The sequence below is a fragment of the Lissotriton helveticus genome, chromosome 1_1, assembly GCF_964261635.1.
Source record: "Lissotriton helveticus chromosome 1_1, aLisHel1.1, whole genome shotgun sequence".
Lineage (NCBI taxonomy): Eukaryota > Metazoa > Chordata > Amphibia > Caudata > Salamandridae > Lissotriton > Lissotriton helveticus.
Window position 1 is genome coordinate 1,109,959,441 of NC_136057.1, and position 23,304 is coordinate 1,109,982,744.

Sequence of the window (23,304 nt, forward strand, 5' to 3'; positions counted from 1 at the left end):
ATACTCTATCAACCTCCATGTTGTGCCACACTACTAAACCAGGGAGCAGTACAAAAGGGATACCACTGGTCTATTACAAAGACTTTTACCACACATATTCCTACTACAATACATGTGCTTCATAATCCACGCACATACACACACTCGGCACACAGTTAATGTCAGCACAAGGGTCTGGTGTTCACATAAAAGTGAAACTCTACATAAGAGGAGTCCCTGACGCAGGAAAAACAGGTTTGGCCACATCACCTAAAAGCTTGGCATGCTTTCACCATCGCTTTACGCAACCCACCAAGGGTAATGAGATCAATCCTATGCTCAATATGAGCAAACTGTTGTGTGTCCCTCTAGGTCACAGAACAAATTCTTGACCTCACATTAAAAGGAGCAGACCTCTGCACACATGCTAGATTGGCATGGTGCCACAGCTAAAATAAAAGGTTAGTATACTAGTTTCAATTTACAGTTGGGTACTCCGGGCAAGGGAACCTACTTCTTTACTATAAAGAGGGACATACCCAACCCAGTACTGGCTCTATGAGAGAAATCATCACTGGCTTGCTGTGAAGAAATTAAATGGATGCAAGCCGCCATGACAAGGAAAATGATTGCTACTGCCATGACGTACCAGAATAATGTGAAGTGGAAGCTGAAACTCATGGAAAATTCCATCCACGCACAAAATATCAGTGTTCTTAACATCCTTGAAGAGGATGGGAGTGATAACCCGAGAGGCTTCTTGGTGACATGAGCTAATCATGGAAGACATATGAGGGTGTTTCCATCTGAGGTTACCAAAGGATATGCAGGTCCTGCTGTGACTCTGATTCTTAAGACTGAAGACCTGAGCGGCAAAATATTAGTGGCCGTCTGGAACTAAGACATGAAAACCAAATATGGTTATTACCTGATGCTTCCCTGACCACAAAAGAAAAGGTGTAAGGAATGCGAGCCAATGCAGAAAAAAATGTATGTTCTAAGGTGCACTTCCAAAACTACTTTTTGAGCAAGATTATGCATTGTGACTTACGGTAGTGTAAAACGATGTATATTATAAGTCGTACACCTCTCTCTAGAGAAGAAACTTTACCACTCAGATGACAAATGTGGAGTCCGAGGCCCAATAGAACGTTTAACTCGCCGGCTAAAGAGAACGTGTTGCAGGTGCACCAAGATATAGGCACCAACAAAGCATCTGACTTTATGGAATTTAAGCTACCAAGGTAACAATGTAACATCTAAATATCTGCCACTCTAAGCCACCCGCGCCCCAAGCAAAGAATCTGTGTAGGTCCTTGTAAATGTACCCTTCCTTGTCTAACCCTCTTTTTCTCCCCAAACTTTAGTAGCCACCACTCTTTCTTGAAATATACAATCAAGTACAACAGCCCTCCCTTTGATCTTTTTTCATCTTTGTGACTCTGGCTCAATCTGGACTAGAGTTACAGTGTTCTAAAATCTTTCTAGCTATGGTGGAAGGGTAGGGTGTGGCAAGGGGCAGATCAGATGCATTGTGAGAATATGGAATGAAGTGTAAAAGAGAGGAAGAAACGTAAATGTCTAGGAAGATGCTTTATGTACTATACTGGTGGGAACTGAACAGTAGAGTGACCGTTTTTCTAGTATTTTTCCTTCATTTCATATCTCAGTAATATTGTACTGAGAAATTCTAATATAATACATTCACGTTGAAAAAACACAATAATCTATAACAGTTAGAACTCCTTCGCCAAATCTCACTACCCTTCATGATCACTTTCATTTTAAAAAAAGGGGACGATATTTGTACAAGGTAAACATAGGCGAAGTGACAGGAGTTTTTCGCATAGTAACAGACATGGAATGTCTAGGGTATTTTTAGGCAGCCAGGCATAGTTCTGGGTATATATGAAAAGTAGTAACTGTGTGGAATATAATGAGACTTTGGGGAAAATGGAAGGACTCTTCTTCCTCATATACTTTATGTGTCATGAGCATTTCTTTTATTATTTTGAGGCAAGTTATTGCTTGGAAAGATATTGCTAGAGTTATGAAATGCTGTTTTGAAACCCTGACCCATGATTTCTCAAATGACTCTGAAACCAAAGTATTTCCTAGTAAGTACTAGTCTGTCTTTCTTTGCCCATTACTCACATGATCTTACATCGGATTCAAGATATCTTCTGCCAATCCCTTTTAAGGAGCTCAACATAACTACATGTAGGACAATATTATCTAAATTACAATTTTTGACCTGAAACTCTTACCAGTATCTTTCCTCCTTGTCCACAGGCCTCTTTGTTTTATAATGTCAACAAAATAAAGATATACAAGGCAGTTTGATACATTCACTCGATCTCATATGTTGACATATAGGGACAACTGTGAATAAAAAAAACTCCCTACTCTCGAACCGCTGCCTTTCCATGTCTCATGCTTTTACATCATTACGTTACATTTGAACCATATATATATATTCACTGAAAAAAAACAAAGGTTACAGGGACGTTATAGTTGGGCTCAGATTTCACTCGCACAAAATCATTGAAGTTCAGCAGTTATAGCTACCTGAGCTAACCATAACTTGCGCCTCGCAATTCACTGCTTATGACCCCGCATATTGCATCACTCATGACATGGTAAATGACATCACTGATGACTTCTCAAATTACATCACTGATGACATCATCCAGTGAGTGTAAGTGGTTGTATGGCGGTGTAAGTGGGTGTGTCCCTGGCTGCATAGGTGAGTGGCTGTGTCACTATTTGTATGGGAGAGTGAGTGATCTGTAAGTAGATCTATTGGTGAGTGACTGGGTATGTAAGTGGATGCATTGAGTTAGTGAGTTGGTGTGTGAGTGGGTGTACAGGTGAGTGAGTTGGTGTGTTAGTGACTATTGGTGACTGAGTGGGTGAGCCTGACTGCATGGGTGAGTGAGTGGTTATATGAGTAGCTGTATGCATAAGTGAGTGACTTTGTCAGTGATTGTATGGGTGAGTGAGTGGGTATGTCAGTAGCTGTATGGATAAGTGAGTGGCTGTGTGAGCAGCGGTATTGGTAAGTGAGTTGTATGGATGAGTGAGTGGGTATGTGAGTAGCTGCATCAGTGGCTGTATGGCTGAGTGGGTGTGCAAGTGGCTCCATCGGTGAGTGAGTGAGTGAGTGGCTGTGACTGTATGGGTGAGTGAGTGGGTCTATGAGCGGCTGTATGTGTGAGTGACTGGCTGTGTCAGTGACTGTATCGGAGAGTGAGCAGGTGTGTGTGTCTTTGTATGGATCTGTGATTGGATGTTTGAGTGGTTGTATTGTTCTGATAGAGGGTGTGTCAGTGGTTGAATGGTAGTATGAACTGGTGTGTGAGTGTATCTGACAGATGGTATGGGGTATGTATGAGTGGTTTGGTGGATCTCATCAGTGATGTCATTTGAGACGGCATCCGTGATGTCACAGACCATGTCCTGAGTAATGTAATGTGTGAGGTCATAAGCAGTGCATTGCGTGGGCACAAGTTCAAGTTATCGCAGGTAACTATAACTGGTGAATTTCAGTAGTTTTGTACGAGTAAAATCTGAGCCCAAGTATAACATCCCTGTATCCTTTGGGTTTTTTCAGTGAATTTTTTAGGTTTTTTAAATTCTATTATCTAAGTACAACATCCCTCTAACCTTTGTTTTTGCAGTGAATTTCTATGGTTTTTTAATTCCCAACTGTAAGGTTTTAAAATAGGGGTGTGTTTTTTAAGTTAGAGTTCTTTTTTGTTTTCCTATATTTTTTTCTTTTCATTTTTTAATTATAGCCAATAGCCACCAGCACATTACCAATTCATAACTAAAAAACGAATCTGTGAATCACACTGGCTACATAGGTGTGTCAGTGGGTCTGTCACTGGATGTACAAGTGTCTGCATGAGTCTGTGAGTGCATGTATGAGTAATTGAATGGATTTTTCAGTAGGTGCATAACTGTCTGACACGCTCTGTGAGAGGCTGCGTAACAGTCGAAGTACATCTTTGAGAGCGTGTGTAACTATCTAAGTGAGACTGTGAGTGTGTTTGAGTCTGAGTGAATCTGTGACTGGGTGTATCAGTGGGTCAGTGAGTGGGTACATGAGTGTCTAAATGGGTCTTTGAATGCGTGCATGAGTATCTGAGGGGGTCGGGTGGAGCTTGCCTGAGCCTAAGATGGCCACCTAGAGTGTGAGCTCCGTCAAGCCATCGACCTATCCTTCAAGAATCCTGCATAGGGGCTGATCAATTGGCCCAAAATGCGAAGATTTGCACACTATAACGTGATGCCGACGCACGGAGTTGATTATCCGGATCTGTAGCAGCAGCTACATAAAACATTTGGGCGGTGGCGCCGGGGGTGTTGTTGCGGAAACCAGAGTGACGCTGTATCCTGCGCGCGTGCCGTAGTAAACCGGGGCCGGAGAAATCTTCTGATGACCAACTGCGAGTGCGGGGGCCAAATTCCCACCGTGCTCAAGCCAAAGAAGCTGCAGCCCCCCGTCGATACGGGACACCGGTGGATCATGGGAAGTGCTGGCCCTGACGGTGGTTCGCAGGTCAGAGGACCTGCTGAGACTACTGCCGGGAACGCTGTGGCGGCCGTGGACGGAGGTGAGACTCCTGATCCGGCCCTTGTGGCCTGGGACTTAGGAACGAGTTGGGGTTTCGCAGGGTGGATCTCTGAGTTACCTGGACGGGCGGTCTTGCCTAGGGGCATCTGCTGATTCCTGTTTTCTCCCTGCTGGTGGCGCTGGATACTGAGGAGTGTTGCGGAGGCCTGTGCTGGGCCAGCTGTGTAGGTGGTGAGCGCCTGTGCTGCGGCAGTAGGCGGTCCAGTTCTTAAAGGAGCCCAGCTGCGAGGGTTATGGCCACAGTTAACAGCACACCGACACTAGCGCTGAAAAGACCACTGAAACCCTGCCACGTGGATAGGCCCATTCGTTTTCCCGGCGCTTTGTGGAACCGATGCAGGTACCGAGCACTAGTACAAACGCTGCTGTCATCGTTTGGGATCTGAGCACATACCGGGGAATCTTTACATCTCATACCAGAATATTGCACTGCTGTGATTGTTTTTACGAGGATTGCGTACCCGCCGAAATTAGAACCAGGCGCACTGGAAGGCTTTCTACATTTTTTGACACCAGCGGTGGGAGAATACGTTTTTCTCGCATACACTTTTGCACAACTAACTTCCGCAACTCATTGAAGTGCCTTCTTGGCGGTGTTCAGCGCAGGCAATATGGGGAAGGTCAATAAAAATCAGCCCAAACTCCAATTTGAGCAAAGGAAATCCAGGCAGAGGGAGCGTTCTTCCGAGGAGAGCTTGAACTGCCACATAGTACTGCAGGAACCAGCGGAGGGGGATAACCTCAAAATTCTGGCTGCAATGCAACAGAGTCTGCAAAAGAGCATTTCCACTATCAATAGCAAGATCGATTCTCTGGCATACCGTATGGACCCCATGACGGAAGGCTTGGATAAGCAGGCCGAGCGCATAGACATGACGGAGCGCAGAGTTGCGGACGTGGAGGAAGCTCATACGGATATGGACTCTGTGCAAAAGCAGATGGGGAAACCACTTCAGGCTCTCCAGGACAAGGCTGAGGACCTTGAAGCTCGCTCTCGACGAAGCAATATCCGTATCACGGGCCTGCCAGGGTCAACGAGTGTGGACAACATGGAACGATTTATTGAAAAGCTACTAGTGACACTGCTGGGAGCTGAAACGTTCTCGATGTTGATTGTGGAGCGTACTCATCGCTCGCTAGGCCCAAGACCACCCCTGGAGCAGCTCCGAGGCCTATAATCGATAAATTGCTAAACTATAGGGATAGAGACGCTGCCCTAAAAGCCGCTCGGGAGAAGCAATCGTTACAATACCAAGGGTCAGCTAGTTCATTATAACCGGACTTTACTATGCAGGTGCAGGAGGCACGTCATCAATTTGCACCACTTTAGAAGCAGCTGCGCAATCAGAATTTGGATTATGCCATGCTGTATTCAGCGGGACTCCGTGTGAGCAGACAAGTGAGGTCTCAGATCTTCACAGACCCGAAATGCTGCAGAAAGCACTGAAATAGTGGTCAAAAGATGAATCGCCCAGCAACGGACTGACCAACCCAGAGGGAGCGGCTGGAGGCAGTCTGGATGAGCAAGATTAGCTGTGTTGGCTCTCACTTGAACAGATAAGATTCAGTTTTGCAGGGGTCTTATTGTGATACATGGTTCATTCAGGCCTTACCTGTTAGTTGTGGGGGAAGAAGATATCTGAGTGGCCCTGAAATTATTATAGGCAACATCCTTGCGCAGACTAGACGCGCTAGACTAGTTTTGAGGTCCCAACACCTAGGATTTGCACCAGTCTGATCTGATACAGTGGCAGATAGGCAGTTACACTCAGATACACCAGAATTGCAAGATGGCAGGTGGAGCTAGATGACATTGATTAATGTGAAATTTGCTATGTTATTGGGGGCTAGTATGAGAGGATTTAGCCATGGCATGGTTGGGGTTTGCCTTGCATGGGTGGGGGTTGAGAGGAGGGCACAGAGACTTACTTCCTGCTGGGAGATAGACAATGTTTTCACGGTCCTTCGCCATTGCTTAGTTGGAGTGGGCTTAGCGGGAAAGGGGGGCAGTCATAATTTCGTATGTGTACTATATGTTATGATTATAGGACTGAGCTTGCTGGACAAGTCACGCTCTCCCACAGACCAGATAGGCATTGTTGTACTTCCACCAGCGAATATTGTGAAACTGATTAACACCCATGGCTCAAACCCATAGTACTAGGCTACACATCTTAACCTGGAATGTGTGTGGCCTAAATGATCACAGGAAAAGAAGGAAGGTACTGGCCTATCTAGCCAGGCACAACATAGATATAGCGCTACTGCAGGGGTCACACCTACCTCTTACTAGTCCGAGGGTCCGTAGCAGAGGACTACAAGGCCACACCCATGTAGCGGGGTTCACGTCCCATGCCCAGGTGGTGATTACTTGGGTTAACCCAAAGTCTGAGCTTAAATTAGATCCCTGAGACTCAGACCCTGGCGGGCGATTTGTCATCGCGAGATGCAGGGGAAAGGGAATTGACCTGAGGTTAGTCAACATATACAGCCCTAATTTTGACAACCCAACTTTTTTCACTGCACTGCTGGAGAAGATGCAGAGTTATAGTTGGGACAAACAACTCGGGCGGGGGGGATAGATCTGCGGGACCGGAAAGATGCATTACAGCATCAGCACGCACTATTGCCGATGCATTGACACAGCTAGAACTTTGTGATGTTTAGACAGAACGTCATGCGGGAAAGGGTGGGTACACACATTATTCTGCATATCATGACTTACACACGAAAATTGATTATTGGCTGGCCTCCAGGACCGTACTTAACCAGGTCCGCGAATGTGAGGTGTTCCCTCGCACCTACTCGTATCACTCGCCAGTACTGCTAGTCGTGGAGAGCCCGCTTAAGCACATTCCCCCCATTCACATGGCGCTCCCCCCCCCATACTCACTACTTGACCCTGTCTTCAAAGCGTATCTTGCAGACCAGTAGACACGTTTGCAGTTGTATGGGAAATGTTCAAAGTTTACATCCGAGGAATAGCCATGGCCAAACACTCAGGAGTCCTTCGGGCGCTTCGCAACCGACTGGCGGACTTAGAAAACCCACTCAAGTCATTGGAAGAAAGGTTCCTTGCTGACCCAATAGCCAGTGTTGGAGAGGAGTTTCATTCACTGTTGGAAGAATATCATGATACAGCGGACTCTGAAATTAAGCACTTAGGTAAATAGGCAACGGCCCACTCATATGGCGAACGTGAACGTCCTGGCTCTGTACTGGCCTCGCTCCTAAAGAAACGTAGAGAGAAGTCAGGAGTAGTTGTCCTTAACAGTGAGGAAGGGGTGCCTTTATCTGACTCTACGACGATCGCCGATAGCTTCAAACAATATCCTCCTATTTATATGGCTCGCAATGTGGGGATAATGAAACTGATATCATTGACTACCTGGCACACATCAAGCTGCCCGGGTTGACAAATAGCGTGAAAATCTAATGCTCCTGCTGGATACTGAAGAAATAGTTGCAGCGCTTGGTGTGATGAAATCAGGCAGTGCACCAGGCATTGACAGCCTAACGGTCGCTTTTTTTAAAGAATTCAAGGGAGTGCTTATCCTGCATTTGGCAACGTTATTTGAAGAGATGAGTGAGAGCGGGATTATGACACCCTCGATCAGAGAGGCTTTAATTGTGGCAATAATCAAACCAGATAAACCGCCAACTGAATGCACGTCGAATCGCCTACTGGCATTGCTGAACGTTGACACGAAGAACAATGCTAAGATCTTGGCAAACCGATTAGCACCTCTGGTGCCGCTACTGGTGGCATCAGAACAAGCAGGGTTGGTCCCTAGTAGAAATCTGACTTATAATTTGCACTCCGTTTTTGGGGCGATCCAACACACTGTCTGGACGTGCAGGCAGAGGCTTTGTTCCTCAACATAGAAAAAGCGTTAGACTTGGTAGTATGGTCGTTCATTAAGCATGTCCTGACGAGATTAGGACTGGGGGGGTATGTTCTTGCACATGGTAGGCGTTCTATACAATTCTCCCACAGCCAGAATAAAAGTCGACAGCATGGTCGCGACACCGATCAACATAACTAGAGGTACATGCCAGGGATGCCCGTTGTCCCCGATAATATATACCCTGGTGGCGGAACCGCTAGCTTGCAAATTAGGGAGTATCACATTCACAGGGGCATACGCTTCCCGGGATATGAGCTAATTAGCTCTACATATGTCAATGATACGTTGTTATACATACGAGACCCTGACTTCAACCAGTCTCCAACACTCCGAGAGGTTGTCAAGTTTGACACAATGTCAGGGCTGAAAGTCAACTGGAATAAGTCCATCACATTTCCTCTTACGCCTATTACGGAACATTTTACTCCTGATTATCTGCTGCGATGGACGACGGAACCGGTGTGTTACTTAGGCATAAAAATTCACACCGAATCAAAGGTGATGCGGAGTGAAAACTATGGGGTTGCGGTTGACAAACTGGAAGCAGATTTGGATGGATGGATTCGCCTCCCTATGTCGCTAGCAGGTAGGGTTGCAATTATGAAAATGGTGGTACTACCTCGCTTTTTGCTTCTATTTTCCAATACCCCTATTGTTCTGCCTAGCTCGTTTTTCCGGTCGCTACATTCATTCCTATTCAGACTAGCCTGGGCCGGGAAACATGCTCGGGTGAAGTGGGACATTCTTCCTCCCCCATACCACTTGGGAGGATTGGGCGATCCGGATCTCGATCTATACTTCAGGGTTGCACAATGCGCCCATGCCCGTTACTGGATACACGCCCTTTCTGGCAGTACGCACATACAGATCGAGAAAGTGGTTGCTGCACCTCTCCCTCTGCCTTCATTACTTTTCAAACCACCGGATCGTAGGTCAGGTATTCTGTACTCTATCAACACTACAGTGCAAGCTTGGCAGCTTCTTCTGAAATTGCAAGCTGGAGCTATTTAATACTCTCCTCTGGCTCCAATACAATGGTGCCACTGGCTTTCTCCATGCAGAGACAGGGTGGTGACCCATGCACTAAGCTCTATAAATATTATTACGATAGGCGACATGTTCTCAGAGGGGATAGTGAAAAATGGGATGAAGTGGAGACATCGGAGCACAATGCCTTGCTTCTCTCTCAATTCTAAATCCATAGGATGAGACAGGCGCTTCTGAAAACCCTAGGCAGCGATCTGGTTGAACCACCCTAAGTGATCGCTCTTAGCCCCATGATTAAAGCAGATTCTCCCACAAAGATAGTGTCTACAATATATAAATTGAGGCAGGGGTATAGGGCACACCACTCCATTAAGTCCCGCTTAGCCTGGCAGACAGACCTAGATGACAAAGTGGAGATATTGCTGCGAAAGCACAAAACGCATTTTACTAAATCAGGTCTGTTACACCCCTGAGAGGCTACACAGTTATGGGCTGCATGACTCTGCATAATGGGAGAGCTGTGGTGAAATAGTAGCGGATTTTACCACTTGGCCTGGTTGTGTCCGGGGATTGCCAGGTTCTGGACTCAGACCTTTCAACCCTTGGGAGCTTTCGCCATGACATTAACACCTGATTCTTTGCTAGCCTTATTGGGATATTCCAAACAAGTACCAAAAGCAGTCCAACGGCTAGTAAACATGGCACTTCTGATAGCAAGGTGCAGAGTGGCACAATGCTGGTCTCTGGGCCCCCGACCCACTATCACGGGCTGGTCCCGAGATATGGTTTACTGCACTACCCAAACAAAAAGCTACAGTGAGCTTCTGCGCCCACGAAACTGCCCAAAAAACGTCTGGGGATTGTGTAATATATATCTCCTTGCGAAAGATTAGGGGGCTGCAGATGAAGACGCTCTTACTCACAAAACTGTGGAGCAAGTTGGGTAAAAAATGCATGCGCTGCTGGGATGTCTTCAGGGTCCGCACATCGTACTGCTGGTCTGGGTTCCGTTAATTGAAGTGAGATGTTAAACTAATGACAATGATAAGGGTAGTTATGCTAGACGCGAATTACTTCTCTAAAGTTACAGTTGAACGCTGCATTGTGCACTAAGGGTGGTCGATCTCTACTAATTGCAGATTTCATGCCAATTGTAATGTTGTATACTATGCATAATTTTGCTATGATTTCCTTTTGCATATCATTTGACTCTGTGTCTCTTTGTAATTTACAAAATGTTAATAAAGTTATTTAAGAAAGAGTATCTGAGTGGGTCTGTGAGTGGTATTATGAGTGTTTGAGTGGGTGCAATAGTATCTGTGTTGGCCTATGAATGGGTGCATGAGCACCCAAGTGAATCTGTCAGCGGGTGTATGAGTGGGTGTGTAACTGTCAGTAGGTCTGTGAGTGGGTGCATAAGTGTCTGATTGGGTCTGTGAGTGGGTGCATGAGTGTCTGGGTCTGTGAGCGGATATGTGAGTAATTAATCAACTGGGAGGGATGAGGAATTTTGCGTGTCCGTTTCTTTCCCCAAAGTATTCACTTAGCAATCAACAAAAAAGGACACTTGTAACACTATTCGACTTTCGGCTTAGTGCAAATAAGGAAACCCTCAGAGAGGTCAATGTTGACTTGCGAGTAGCGGTTTATTCGTTTCATCCGCCCCACATTGACACTCATGCAGTTATCATCGGGTTTTTCCTCTTGGTGTGTACTGCTCGCCTCATCCAGAGGCACCTCAAGTCTCAAGTGTAGTGTCCAGAGACAAAAGGACTTTCCCAAAAGGAAAGTTTTGGTTTGTAGGGTACTGTTGTCCTCAAAAATTGTTAGGTCCAGGAAATCAAGACGGCTACTGCTGGAGGTGTGTGTAAATTTCAGCCAAGGATCCAAAGAGTTTAGCCATAACATGAATCCAGAGAGGTCTTGTTGGGTATTCCATATTAGAAAAATATCATCGATATATCTCTTCCAGTATATTATACTGGAAGAGAAAGTGTTGCTTTCATTGAAAACCAACTCCGATTCGAAATGCTCTACAGACCGCCCGGCCCAATAGAGCTGAAACATGTCGACAAAACCACTCTAGTAATACCATGTAGTCACGTAACTTGGTCTACCTATGAGTATTCAAAACCTTTTAATAATGTAAGTTTACCCAATATTAAAAATTTTTCAGGGTACTCTTTTTTCATTTTTTATTAATCCTTTTGGGAAAGTCCTTTTGTCTCTGGACACTACACTTGAGACTTGAGGTGCCTCTGGATGAGGCGAGCAGTACACACCAAGAGGAAAAACCCGATGATAACTGCATGAGTGTCAATGTGGGGCGGATGAAACGAATAAACCGCTACTCGCAAGTCAACATTGACCTCTCTGAGGGTTTCCTTATTTGCACTAAGCCGAAAGTCGAATAGTGTTACAAGTGTCCTTTTTTGTTGATTGCTAAGCGGATATGTGAGTGTCTGGGTCTGTGAGCGGATATGTGAGTGTCTGAGGGAGAGTGTGAGTGAGTGCGTGTGTCTCAGTGGGTCTGTGAGTGGGTGTGTAAGTGTCTGACTGGGTCTTTGAGTGTGTGTGTGTGTGTGTGTGTGTGTGTGTGTGCGCGAGTGGGTCTCTGAGTGGGTCAGTGACTGTCTGAGTGGGACTGTGACTGGGTGCATGAGCGTCTGACTAGGTCTGTGCGTGAGTGCATGAGTCTCTCAGTCGGTGTGTTAGACTCTGATTCTATGAGTGGGTGCATAAATCTCTGAATGGGTGCTGTGAGTGGTTGCATGAGTGACTGATTAGGTATGTGAGTGAGTGTGTAAGTGTATCAGTGGCTCTGTGAGTGTGTAATTGTTGAGTTAAAATTAATTGGCGATTTTGTTGGGACGTTACACGGGCGACTAATCCACAAATATCGCTCATGGGAAAAAGAAACATTTTTTGAGGTGTTGTACACATAAAGGGTCCCACAAATACCCCTATATTCCACCCATGTGGTCAGGATACCTCTACCCTCACTCTTTATACTTTTCACTTTTATCTTGAGCCCTGGGGACCATCTCCCGTTAGATAAAATGGCAGCTGCAACTCTCTCCTCAGCTTTCGGCCATCCATAACAACATTTCTGTTGGGAATCATTGTGAAATATATATGGCCACGGATATCACTATGTTGATTGTCTTAAATTTCTCAACTACTACTGAACGGATCTATGGAAACATGGTCCTAACTATAACTACTTACTGGCGACCGCCAGTAGGAGATGTGTATATATATATAATATGTAGATATATTATTTTCAGAGGCTCAGAAGAAAAGGAATAATGCCCGCACTCACTAGCCTTCACATATTTTATTCTTCATGAATGTGATACTTCAGGATACAGAATTGAACCATACGTGTTTTGGCCTTCCCATGCCTTGTTTACAGGATAACAAAACAGAGTCTCTTTGCCATGTTTAAAAGGGTATCACATGAGAATTGGCATTTCCTTTGTGGAATGTAGTTTCAAACCCAGTTACATGCAATTTACAGGAAAAAGTAGTTTGTGCTGATTACATTTTATTCATTCGGTTTCATCTGTTACTTTCCTCGAAAACTCTTGAATCCTCGACAAGAACATAGAGAGTAGCCCTGCATTATTCACATTGATTAAGTATCCAAGTCGGGTATAGCTTGGTTTTGGTGGCAGGACCCACATCTGGGCATACCCGTCCCACTTAGGGTGTCACACAGAAGTATACAAAAAAGTGATGGATAGAATGCTTGAATTAATCTCAGCCAAGTGTAATTACTTTGGCTGCTTCCCACTCTATCGTAATTTTGGACAGCATGCCACCTCAGTTTTGGACCCAACCATAGGCAAATCAGTCTTGACCCTACTCCAGTAGGAATTGTCCAGCCTGAAATCTTACTACCATCCTCATGTATAACTCCTCTTTAGCCTTTGTTTTTTTAGTGGACTTTCACTTGCCTTTTATTCATTCTGTTACATCTATTTGTTTCCTCCAAAAGTCCTGAATTGGAGAGACAGCGAGAAGTTCTGAATTCTTCACAATGGTAACATGCCCCGGGTACATTTCTTCACCTTTTTATATATGAGCAAGGACATCATGTTTTTTTTTTAATTTGAATGGATCATTCCTGATGAATATCTTCATAGAAAGAAAATAATTATTGCTGTTTGCTATTCAGACTCTCACAACCATTTGTTTATTTGTTCTTCCTGTTAAGGCTTGAGTTTAAATTCAACTATTATCTACCTCTAATAAGCAAAGTATACAAATTTCAAATTTACTTTTGTTAAATCATTGTTATATCATTCATGTTCATGTTTTAATGCCTCTTCTGGCTAGGTTCCCAACTGGTAGTACCAGAGAGGTAATCTGCAATGTTGTTTAGTGGCAGTCGGCATTCTGGCCTGAATGCAACTGAATCTTGTTCGGAAAGTGTTGTGATGATCTTTGCCTCCTCCTCACCTTGTGTATGTGGATATATATATGTATAGATATAGATATTGATATATATCAAAAAGAGATGCAGAAGCCTGATTTCGGAATTAAACCATGCGTTTATTTTCTTAGTGAAAGTAGCTGCAACCTCATGTCCTTACACATTTCCGCTTTTAAGCCTTGATCACAGCTGAGTAAAATTACTAAACAGGAAGGTGCTTTTATCCATACACCCACGTGGTTTGATGTCACAATCCTACAGATCCCAAGTTGCACCAGTATTGTTTTTGAATGTCCATACATTTGGGGTGATATTTGTTCTGCTGCTTAGCGTCTAAATCGCCACAGCCTGGATTACATTATTATCAGTGCACCTTGTCTCCTTAAAAAAAAATGCCCAGATGCATGTTAATTAAAATGGCAAATGCACATCATCATGGTAGAAACCCATAGATAGATAAATAGATATACACACACTCATGAGACTTTCTGGATTTGTATAGATGCACCAAAGGGAAATTGGACATGTACGCTGTGGCTCAAAACCAGTGATGCTGTATCCTTTTCTTGGGTTGGATTTCACCAATCTGTGACGCAATAAAGCTGACCTGATGAATGCGCTAGACTATGTTGGTTACATTAACAGAGAAAGTAGGTTATCCATTGAAACAGATAAAGTCTGTATGATGACTATTATATAATCTTTTTAACAGTGCCATTACAGAGAAGCTGAATAAACTGGGTATATCCTGTAGTGAATGGTGGTTTTTTTAGGTCTCGGCTGCACGCGCGGAAGCGCGTGTCCGCTGACAGCCTATTGTTGCCGTGTCTCCTTTCCAGGAGACACTGCTGGCCGCGCGCATCGCCTTGGAGGCGATTTCAAACGAGCACGCGCACTCTCTCACACACACACACACACACACAGAAGCGCCCATGCACGCACGCACATACAGCCTCCCACATACACACGCACACAGACACACGAGTGCTGCCCCCCTCGCCCGCCCCCCCACCCCCCCGCACACCGCACACCGCACCCCCCAGCCCTTTCTAACTTACCGGGGCAATCTCGGGGGACTCCGCCGCTGCAGCTCTTGCCAGCTCCTTTCACGGGGCTCCCTCTTGGTCAAGGGAGCCCCGCAACAGTCGCGTAACCTCCTGCTGGCGGGCCCGGGGTTCTCCACTGCTCACAGGAGCCCCGGGTCGCGATACGCATGCCTCCTCTTCCGGTCCTGACGCGGCCCGCCCCCGTCACAGGCGACATTGCCTGACTTCCGGTGGGGAAAACGAAAGCGATCGGAGCCGGTCGCGCGCGGTTTTATAAAGCTTCTACCAAGATTAAGCCCCTTACAAGTATTCCCAAGTGTATCTGAATCAATAACGTGTGGGTTCCTATCAACCTAGTTTTGTTTTCAATTTAAAGGGACGCCAAAAAACGCCCACAATGCATTCGGGATAAAAATGTGGAGAGGTGCATTCATCAAATGATTTTGAATACTATACCATAAAGGAAGACAAGAGGCAGAGATGTTTTTTGTTGTAAATGAAGCTGCGTAAAAGAATAAAAGCATGCCAATCATGCAGCCCTCAACCAGCGCCAGAACACAGCAGCAGGAGTTGGTAAAACAAACTGAGGAATGCTGAGGTTTTCAATTTCAATCGCGCCAAACTAAACTACAGAGCAAGGTCATGACCCTCGGGGACTGCCAACGTCAAAAGACTGCTCTGTCGGCCAAAGCTCTGCCCCCTCCTTAAAGTCCCTTAGGCGGTTCTGTGGGTTTGGCATTGCAAGGCGGATGGGGCGCTTTCAAAAATGGGCTTGAGGGCAGGTAATGTCGAACGGCTTCAATGTTAAAATGAATGGGTCAAGTGATAAAAAAAATATGCATCTGGGGGATGGTTTAAGTCATACGAAAGTTGCATACAAAACAATTAAGTACACAAAAATACAATGTACGTGATATATTGTAACCGCTCGGTTCTCCAGGCAGATAGATGCACGTTCATTTTGTGCATCCTTACCAGCAGAGGACATTCAAGCCCGATATTCCTTTAAAAGCCTGCATGTTGGGTAATGTTAAAAGCTCTAAATTAAATGCTGCGAGACCTATTGCATTGTAAATGCTTGTTAATTTCTCTGTTCTGCACCAGGTCCACACTGCTTTTTCACACAAAATGGTTGCAAGTTGCAGGAGTTGGACAACTCACAACACTGTTGGTTACTCCCTGTTTGTTTGAATGACTGTCTGGGGTTGATCTACTCCTTAGTGAAACAGACCATATGACAGAGATTTATGTTCAAAACCGAATAGAGCTTCACACATCTGTCCATACAAATAGATTTGAGGAGCCCATTACTTTTAACCCTAATATCCTCAAAAGATTCACTCATTCCTTTTAGTGCGGTTCCTTTCACGGATTGTGATTAAAGGGCACATGACCACTTGCATAACATAGCACACTGTTGGTTATGTTTGTATTCATCTTTTGACGTTCTTACACTGAAAACATAATCTGTTTCCACTAGGTCTTGTTTAGTATTACATATGGTCGTTTAGAGTGTGGACTAAGTTAGTATGCCCTTAATGTTTGTGGTGTGAGTTAGGTTTTCAACCTTGCAGCACACCTTGCTCTTAATACTGGTTCAAATTAATTTCTCTTGCTGACTACTGAAATTGACTTGAAATTAACACTGGCGGCTGCAGAGCAAACATTTTTTAATTATTAGAGATTATTTAAAGGCATTTTTGTCACCTTTTACCATTTTGTGTGTGCAGTTCTTCCATTCCTCCCTTCACCGATCTGCCGACTCATCTGGGATACGCGACTTTCTTTATTTTTTTATTTTGTTGCACATTATAAATGTTTTACAAAGTAGTAAAGCTCAACGTTATGAACCCCTTCCGCCTCCTTCATATATGGGTTCTTGTTTTTACGCCTATCTTCGGAGGCACTCTTTTCCTACTTGGTTAACATGTAATTTAGCTTCTTAAAGAAACACCTGATAATATATTGTAGTGTGCCTTGAGATAAATACAAAAACGTAGGGTGACATCCACATCTTGTCTTTATGTAATATGCAACTTGCAAATAGTTGAAGGTTTGCCCATAATGCCACTAGTATCTCTATCCCACTCGAATAGGATATGTATTGCATTCAGATTGCAGATATTAATGTAGATGCCACCAATACATGTTCAGCCCTGGAGCAAAGCATACCTTCGGACCCAATTGATATCCTTCTCCCCCACTCTTGTATGTTTACAACTCAACTGTAGATTTCACAGGAACAAGATAGAACCCAATCAAGCTAGGCTTACTCCTACAGATTTTTTAACTCAGAATTCTAGTCTGATGAAGACAGGTTGTAAGTCTTTCAAGTGGTGTACAAGCATGACTCCGTCCTCACCATCCATCATATTATGTAAGCAACCACACCCACTAATAAATATTACTCATTTAAAATGTCTGTCTGCAGACATGAGGATATTCCTTCACACAGGCTTTAAATAATGCTGTTCAGGCTCTGCCAGCCATCTTGGGCGTTTACAGGCTGAAACATATACAGTTCTTCATGCAATGATGTGCCAGATAGGTACCAAAATGTAAATAAAAATCAGATATAGATGGTGGAATATTTTAAGGATGAAAGTCCTCACCTTGTGGATAGCTGTATTATCATGGCATTTTTTTTAATTTCCTCGCTTACCCATGCTATGTTCCTCAAGTGGTTTTGACAGTGTCAAGACAGATAGAGGTGCTCCAAATTGTTCGCCTTCTCCACAAGTATAGAAGAAGGATGTACTGGGTTAGGTATGTAGACAGTGAGTTCATCCAGCCACAGTGCTGGATGCCTAGACACATGTGGAACATATGCAGTAACTGGTTCTTTTCTGCAAATCAACAGGACCAGTTGCAGTGCCAGTCACTGTTCAGAGGTGGAACCCATTGCAAAGACAGGCACCCAGCTTCACACCAGTGAGACTAGGTGCTGTGCTAGGTAACCAACTTCACAGAGGCAGGATCTTGTCAATTTATAGATGCCCTAACTTTATAGATATTTCAGCAGGAGCAGTGCTTGAAGTTTGGTATGTTCTTCAATGCAACTAGTTGGAACACCGGGTTTCCTCCTGCACTGGCAGGAATAAGGGCTGTACCAGGATGTCTGCTGTACAGAACTAAATCAGGTAGATTTGTAAGTGGACTACTAGAATTTTCAAATATGGGATTCACTGATTGCCTATCCACTCAATATCTCCGTTTGTGTCCCTAATCCTTCTGGGATTTACTAATCATGTGATTCTGTTAAACGTTTGAGCCAGTTGGCCTCACAAAGCTCAGGGTAGCCCTTAACACTATAGTTCAAGTACCTCACTTGTATGTGATTTTTGACCATGTCTTTCAAATAAGGAGCCTTTTTACCCAGGGGAATAATATTACATGGGCTATTACAGAGTCTAGTCCCAGGACTGCTTAACCATGGCAAACAAAGCCTTTGCTATAAAATGAGGTTCCCTATTTTGTAGTTCATGGTAATATATTTCATAGATCAGCTCACAAAGAGTGCCTCAACCATACGTTAAATGTTATAGTATAGACGGTGGAGGCAGAAAAAAACATCACATTGCATCTTTCCTAGAGTTGGTTTAGACCAGACTAGTCCATTGCAGGGATGGATGAAGTCCGGTTAAATTGGAAATGATTAGAATCAAACTAGAGTATTTCAGATAAGAGCTGGATGTGATCTAGGCTGGTGTATTTTTGGTAGGAGCCAGTACTCCTGGCATTGGTTTATAGTTATGTTGTTTGTATGGCACATGCATAACTTATTTTTATGCATTTGTTCTTGAGGGAGGATCAGAGCTATGTAGGAGGCAACTTTCTTGTTATGAACTTCATAATGCTGTGGATGGGCATTTTTGTAAACTGGTATTGTGTGTTATATTGACTAATCTTTCTATGATGAAGTATCAGACAAAGGCATAACCATCATTTAGCCTGTTAGGTGGATCAATATATTGCCCTGTAAGTATCATTCTTGGTAGGGAGATTAGAAGGTTCAGACATTGACAAGAGTCATAAACAGTGGACTTCTAGTTATGCTTTGAAGAGCAAAAGGCTGGGGGTGTTTCTAATGTCGGAGGGAAACTGCACTGGTGGCAGGGTACTGGGCTTGTGGAGTCTGAGGGGAATCTCCGCACCATAATCTGAAATTGGTGGCATGCTTCGAATAGGACTTCCATTGCAATTTGATTTATAGTAAGATTAGGTTTGGCCCTGGCCGCACAACCGAAGCTGCTTCCCTCGTGCTTGGTTAATTGGATTGTTCTTAGAGTAGGCAAACTTTTTGGTCATAGGACAGGCCTGTGTTGAGGATTAATTTAAGAGTAGGGTCTTCCCACAAGTCACAAGGATTTGCAGTGCTCCTGGCCTGGACCATAAAACAGCACCTACATTATACAACTATGCCAGACAGACTGAAGGATCATGCCCTACCCATTAGACCTGCCCCCCAAGTACACCTTCTCTATATTCTTGGAAAATATGCCTTGGCTCATGACCCGGTGGTGGCTAGGAGGTTGCTTTAACCTGCTTGTGACTTTGCAGTTTTAGCTTGCACCTTCTGAGCTGTCTTTCTAGAGTGCAGAGCTGTGAATAAATTGTACCAAAATGCTTGGCATAGCTATGTTGTTTCCCACTCTCTGGCCAAAAATCCCAAGGGTTTGTGAGCCAGAAATTACAGAAGCCTTGATATTTCTTCTCATAGGATGAAGTTGCCCATAGACTAGCTGTTGAACCTTAGCTAGGGATGCTGAATAGCACTGCAGAAAGCAAGCAAACTTACAAAGAGTGTGGGTTATAGCTCAGTGTAGGAAAGTGGCCCTTTTTGCGTGGTCACCTGGTACAATTTTGCCAGATACATGATGCCAGCTTGACTCACTGTGCCCTAGGTCCCTGGCAATCAGGATTTCAGTATCTGTGTTCTTTCCTAAAACGGTACCTTTGTCTCCACAATTGGCACACCTCTGGGCCACATGTAAGTCCCTTGTAAGAGGTACCCCTGGTATCAAGGGCCTTGTGACCAGAGAGGGCCTCTGAGGGCTGCAACATGTATTATGTCGCCCTCAGAGACCCCTCACCTTAACACCCACACACTGCCACTGCAGGCTGCGGGTTTTGGTGCAGAGCAAACTGAAGAGTAGACATGGCGCAAATCCCTTACAGTTTAGCCCGTTCGCATACCTTTGCCAGTAACTTTACAACCACCCATATCACTGTAGACCCTATGCACAAATGAAATATAACCACAAGCCACAGAATCATGCCATAATACCAGTCAAAGTAGCATATGATATACGCACAGTAGGTCACATTTGATGTTCATGCATGATCATGTTTTTTTTTTTTTTTTTTTTCCTCTTTTACTTTTCTAAATGATAAAACAGTATCACATTTCATTTTGTAGTGTCGATTCCCTGATGAAGGGCATGTGAGAAATGCCCGTAATGCATTGGATACAATGACATTGCCTGAAATATATTGGAGTATTATCCATATGGAAAATGTTATGAAGTTTAAAAAAATTATAAAATGAAAGAAAAATAAGCGCATTAAATGAACTATATATTCAACTTATTCTGAAGTGTGTGAAGAATTTCTTCCCCCATGGGAAAGACTATCAACTGTGTGCCCTAAAGGGATGAGATTGGACACTGTCCGACCTCACATCTATATATTTTACGAGACGACGTTGGACCCTCGTCGTCACCTCTAGGAGCACCACCATAAATACGTAACCTCAAACAAACACTGCCATAACCACAGCTGTGCATCTACCCAACAAATCATTATTGCAAATCCCTGTGTGCCATGCCCACTAACACTGCCTGTGGCATGGGTAAGCCACCCCTCTAGCAGGCCTTACAGCCCTAAAGGCAGGGTGCACCATACCACAGACGGGGGCATAGCTGCATGAGCAATATGCCCCTACAGTGTCTTAGCCATTCACAGACATTGTAAGTGCATTGAAGCCATTTTGAGTACATGGGCTGGGAGTTTGTCAGCACAAACTCCACAGCTCCACGAGGGCTTTACTGAAGACTGAGAAGTTTGGTACCACAGTTCTCAGCACATTAAACCCACCCTGATGCCAGTGTTGGATTTAATGTAAACTGCACTTAGAGGGCGTCTTGGAGATGCCCCCTGAAAAACTACTACCCCTGGTGTGGTTCCTGGCTTTCTACTCGTCATCTGCCACCACCAGACAGGTTTCTGAACCCCTGGGTAGAGAGCCCTCCACCCTCTGGGTCCTAAAACAAAGCACATCCTGGGCTGAGGTGTTATGCCTCCTCTCCCAGGATGAGCAGGGTGGAAGCTTTCAGGGCGTGTCGCCTTTGTTAGCTACCCCCTAGACTCTGCTGCCATCAGCAGCTGGGCTCCCATCGGTCTGACCTCTGCTTTAGGTGGGAGAATCGTCCAGAAAACATAGAAAGAAAGGGAGGTGTTGTCACCTTTGTAAACCCCACCCCTCAGGTGAGGGAGTCGAAGTGAAGCGGACATCTCTGTCCCCTCCATCTTGAAGATGAGGGGACTTCCCCAATCAGAACGAGGAATATGTCCCCTCCCTCTGGAGGGTGGCTTAGGAGAGGGTCTAGACACCCCAGGGAAGGGACCTATTGGTCCCAACCTGCACACCCCTGTAATTCCGCTAAGTCTAGTATTTAGGGGCAACCCCTAAACCTCGCCCCTTAGATTCGACAACCTAAGAAGTTAATAACCTTGTCTTCTTCCATAGGATTGCATTGAACTCGGACCAATACCGTACATTGGCGAGCTTTACCTTGCAAAGCTTAAACTGACATTTTTCTGCATTTACAAAAGTAATAGCATACTGTCAAAGTATATTTCAACATACTTCAATCAGTACTGCGTTTCCTGAAAAGTATTGTTACTGTGAGATAGTGCAAACTTATCTGCACTAGGTAAAGCTTGGTTCTTTAATAAAATATGAAGTATAAACATTTTATACAAACCAATTGGTCTGGATTCAGACTTTGAGTGTGTGCTATTATTTTTGCCCGAGTGTGTAGAATAAATGCTTAACAATACCCTCAGATGAGGTTAAATGCTCAGCCCAGCTGCCACTAAATTGAGAGTAAGGTATTAAATACTTTAACCTCTGCCATACTTTTGGGGACCTACTGGACTCTGTGCATACTATACCTCTTTTAAGTATAGTGTAAACAGAGCCAGCTTCCTACACTCAACAATTTTGATCACCCTGTTATGCATCTTTAAATGCACTGCCTGCTCTTTGGGATTGATGGGTCGCTTCTCTCTCTTCAGGTTGCAATATTGATGGGGTAAAGGTTACATGTCTGAGGTTTACAAGCAGCCCTAAGAACCTCCCATTAAAATGTGGGTTCTCCCCACCTTAAAAGATACGAGTATTTGCTAATATTTTTCATGCCTTACTGTGAATAGAATCTTTCACAATCTTATAACATTTTTAGACGCCTGTATTCTTACCTGACCTATGCATTCTCCATATATCTTTGTCATCTCCTGTAAATCAAGGTTGCAGAAGAGTACAGATATTTCTGCAGCTTCATTCTCTGAGCTGATTTTTAAGGTTATGTTATCCTTTTCTTATAGTAGGCACATTCACCCAAAACCATAAATGGTGCTATGGATAGTTTTGCATGTGCTTTGAGCCCATCTACAAGGTAAGCTGGGGTAGAAGCTAGGATGTATACTACCTGTGTTTGTAAAAGCATTTTGTTTTAGCTGGTGATATGTTCAGTCTGCTTCTTGGTTTTAAAGCACTGTATTTTCTTTAAAGTATATTTTTGTGGACCCAATGGATGTGCTACTTAAAGTAGAAAACCCATAATATTTGTCGGTCTCTTTTTTCTCGAAAGGTCTCTCTTACTCTTGAGGAGAAGCAAAAATTGGCAAAAGAACAAGAGCAAGCCCAAAAATTTAAGAGCCAGCAACCACTCAAACCGAAATCAGTCACACCGATTGTTGCAGCAAAACAGGTGAGATTGTGATTCTCTACATGCATCAGAGTATAGAGCTATGCAAATACATTAGTGATGTATTTGAGTTATTGAAAAGACAATGGAAGCAATGGAATAGACCTGACACACTCAATGAAATAATTGTATCTAATGGATGGAGGCTGAGCATTAACTCAATAAATGGAGGGGTTTTGCAAATCCCAGAGAATATTGATTTTTGGTGCAGCTTTTTTATGAAAAGACCAAGCAACAAATTCATTATGCAGAAAAGATTATATTGGAATGTACTTCAGAATGTAAGATCGAATTGAAGAAAATTATTGATAAATAA

At 44.1% G+C, this 23,304-nt stretch overlaps 1 protein-coding gene across 3 annotated transcripts in view; it reads left to right on the top strand.

Moving 5' to 3' along the window:
• SCYL2 (SCY1 like pseudokinase 2) overlaps positions 1-23,304 on the top strand; it is a 366,719-nt gene that overhangs the window by 336,459 nt on the left and 6,956 nt on the right. For all 3 annotated transcript variants that reach the window (XM_078678675.1, XM_078678685.1, XM_078678690.1), the window contains one exon: positions 22,872-22,991. In XM_078678675.1, coding sequence (XP_078534801.1) covers positions 22,872-22,991 — 120 coding nt within the window. The remainder of the gene's footprint in view (positions 1-22,871; positions 22,992-23,304) is intronic.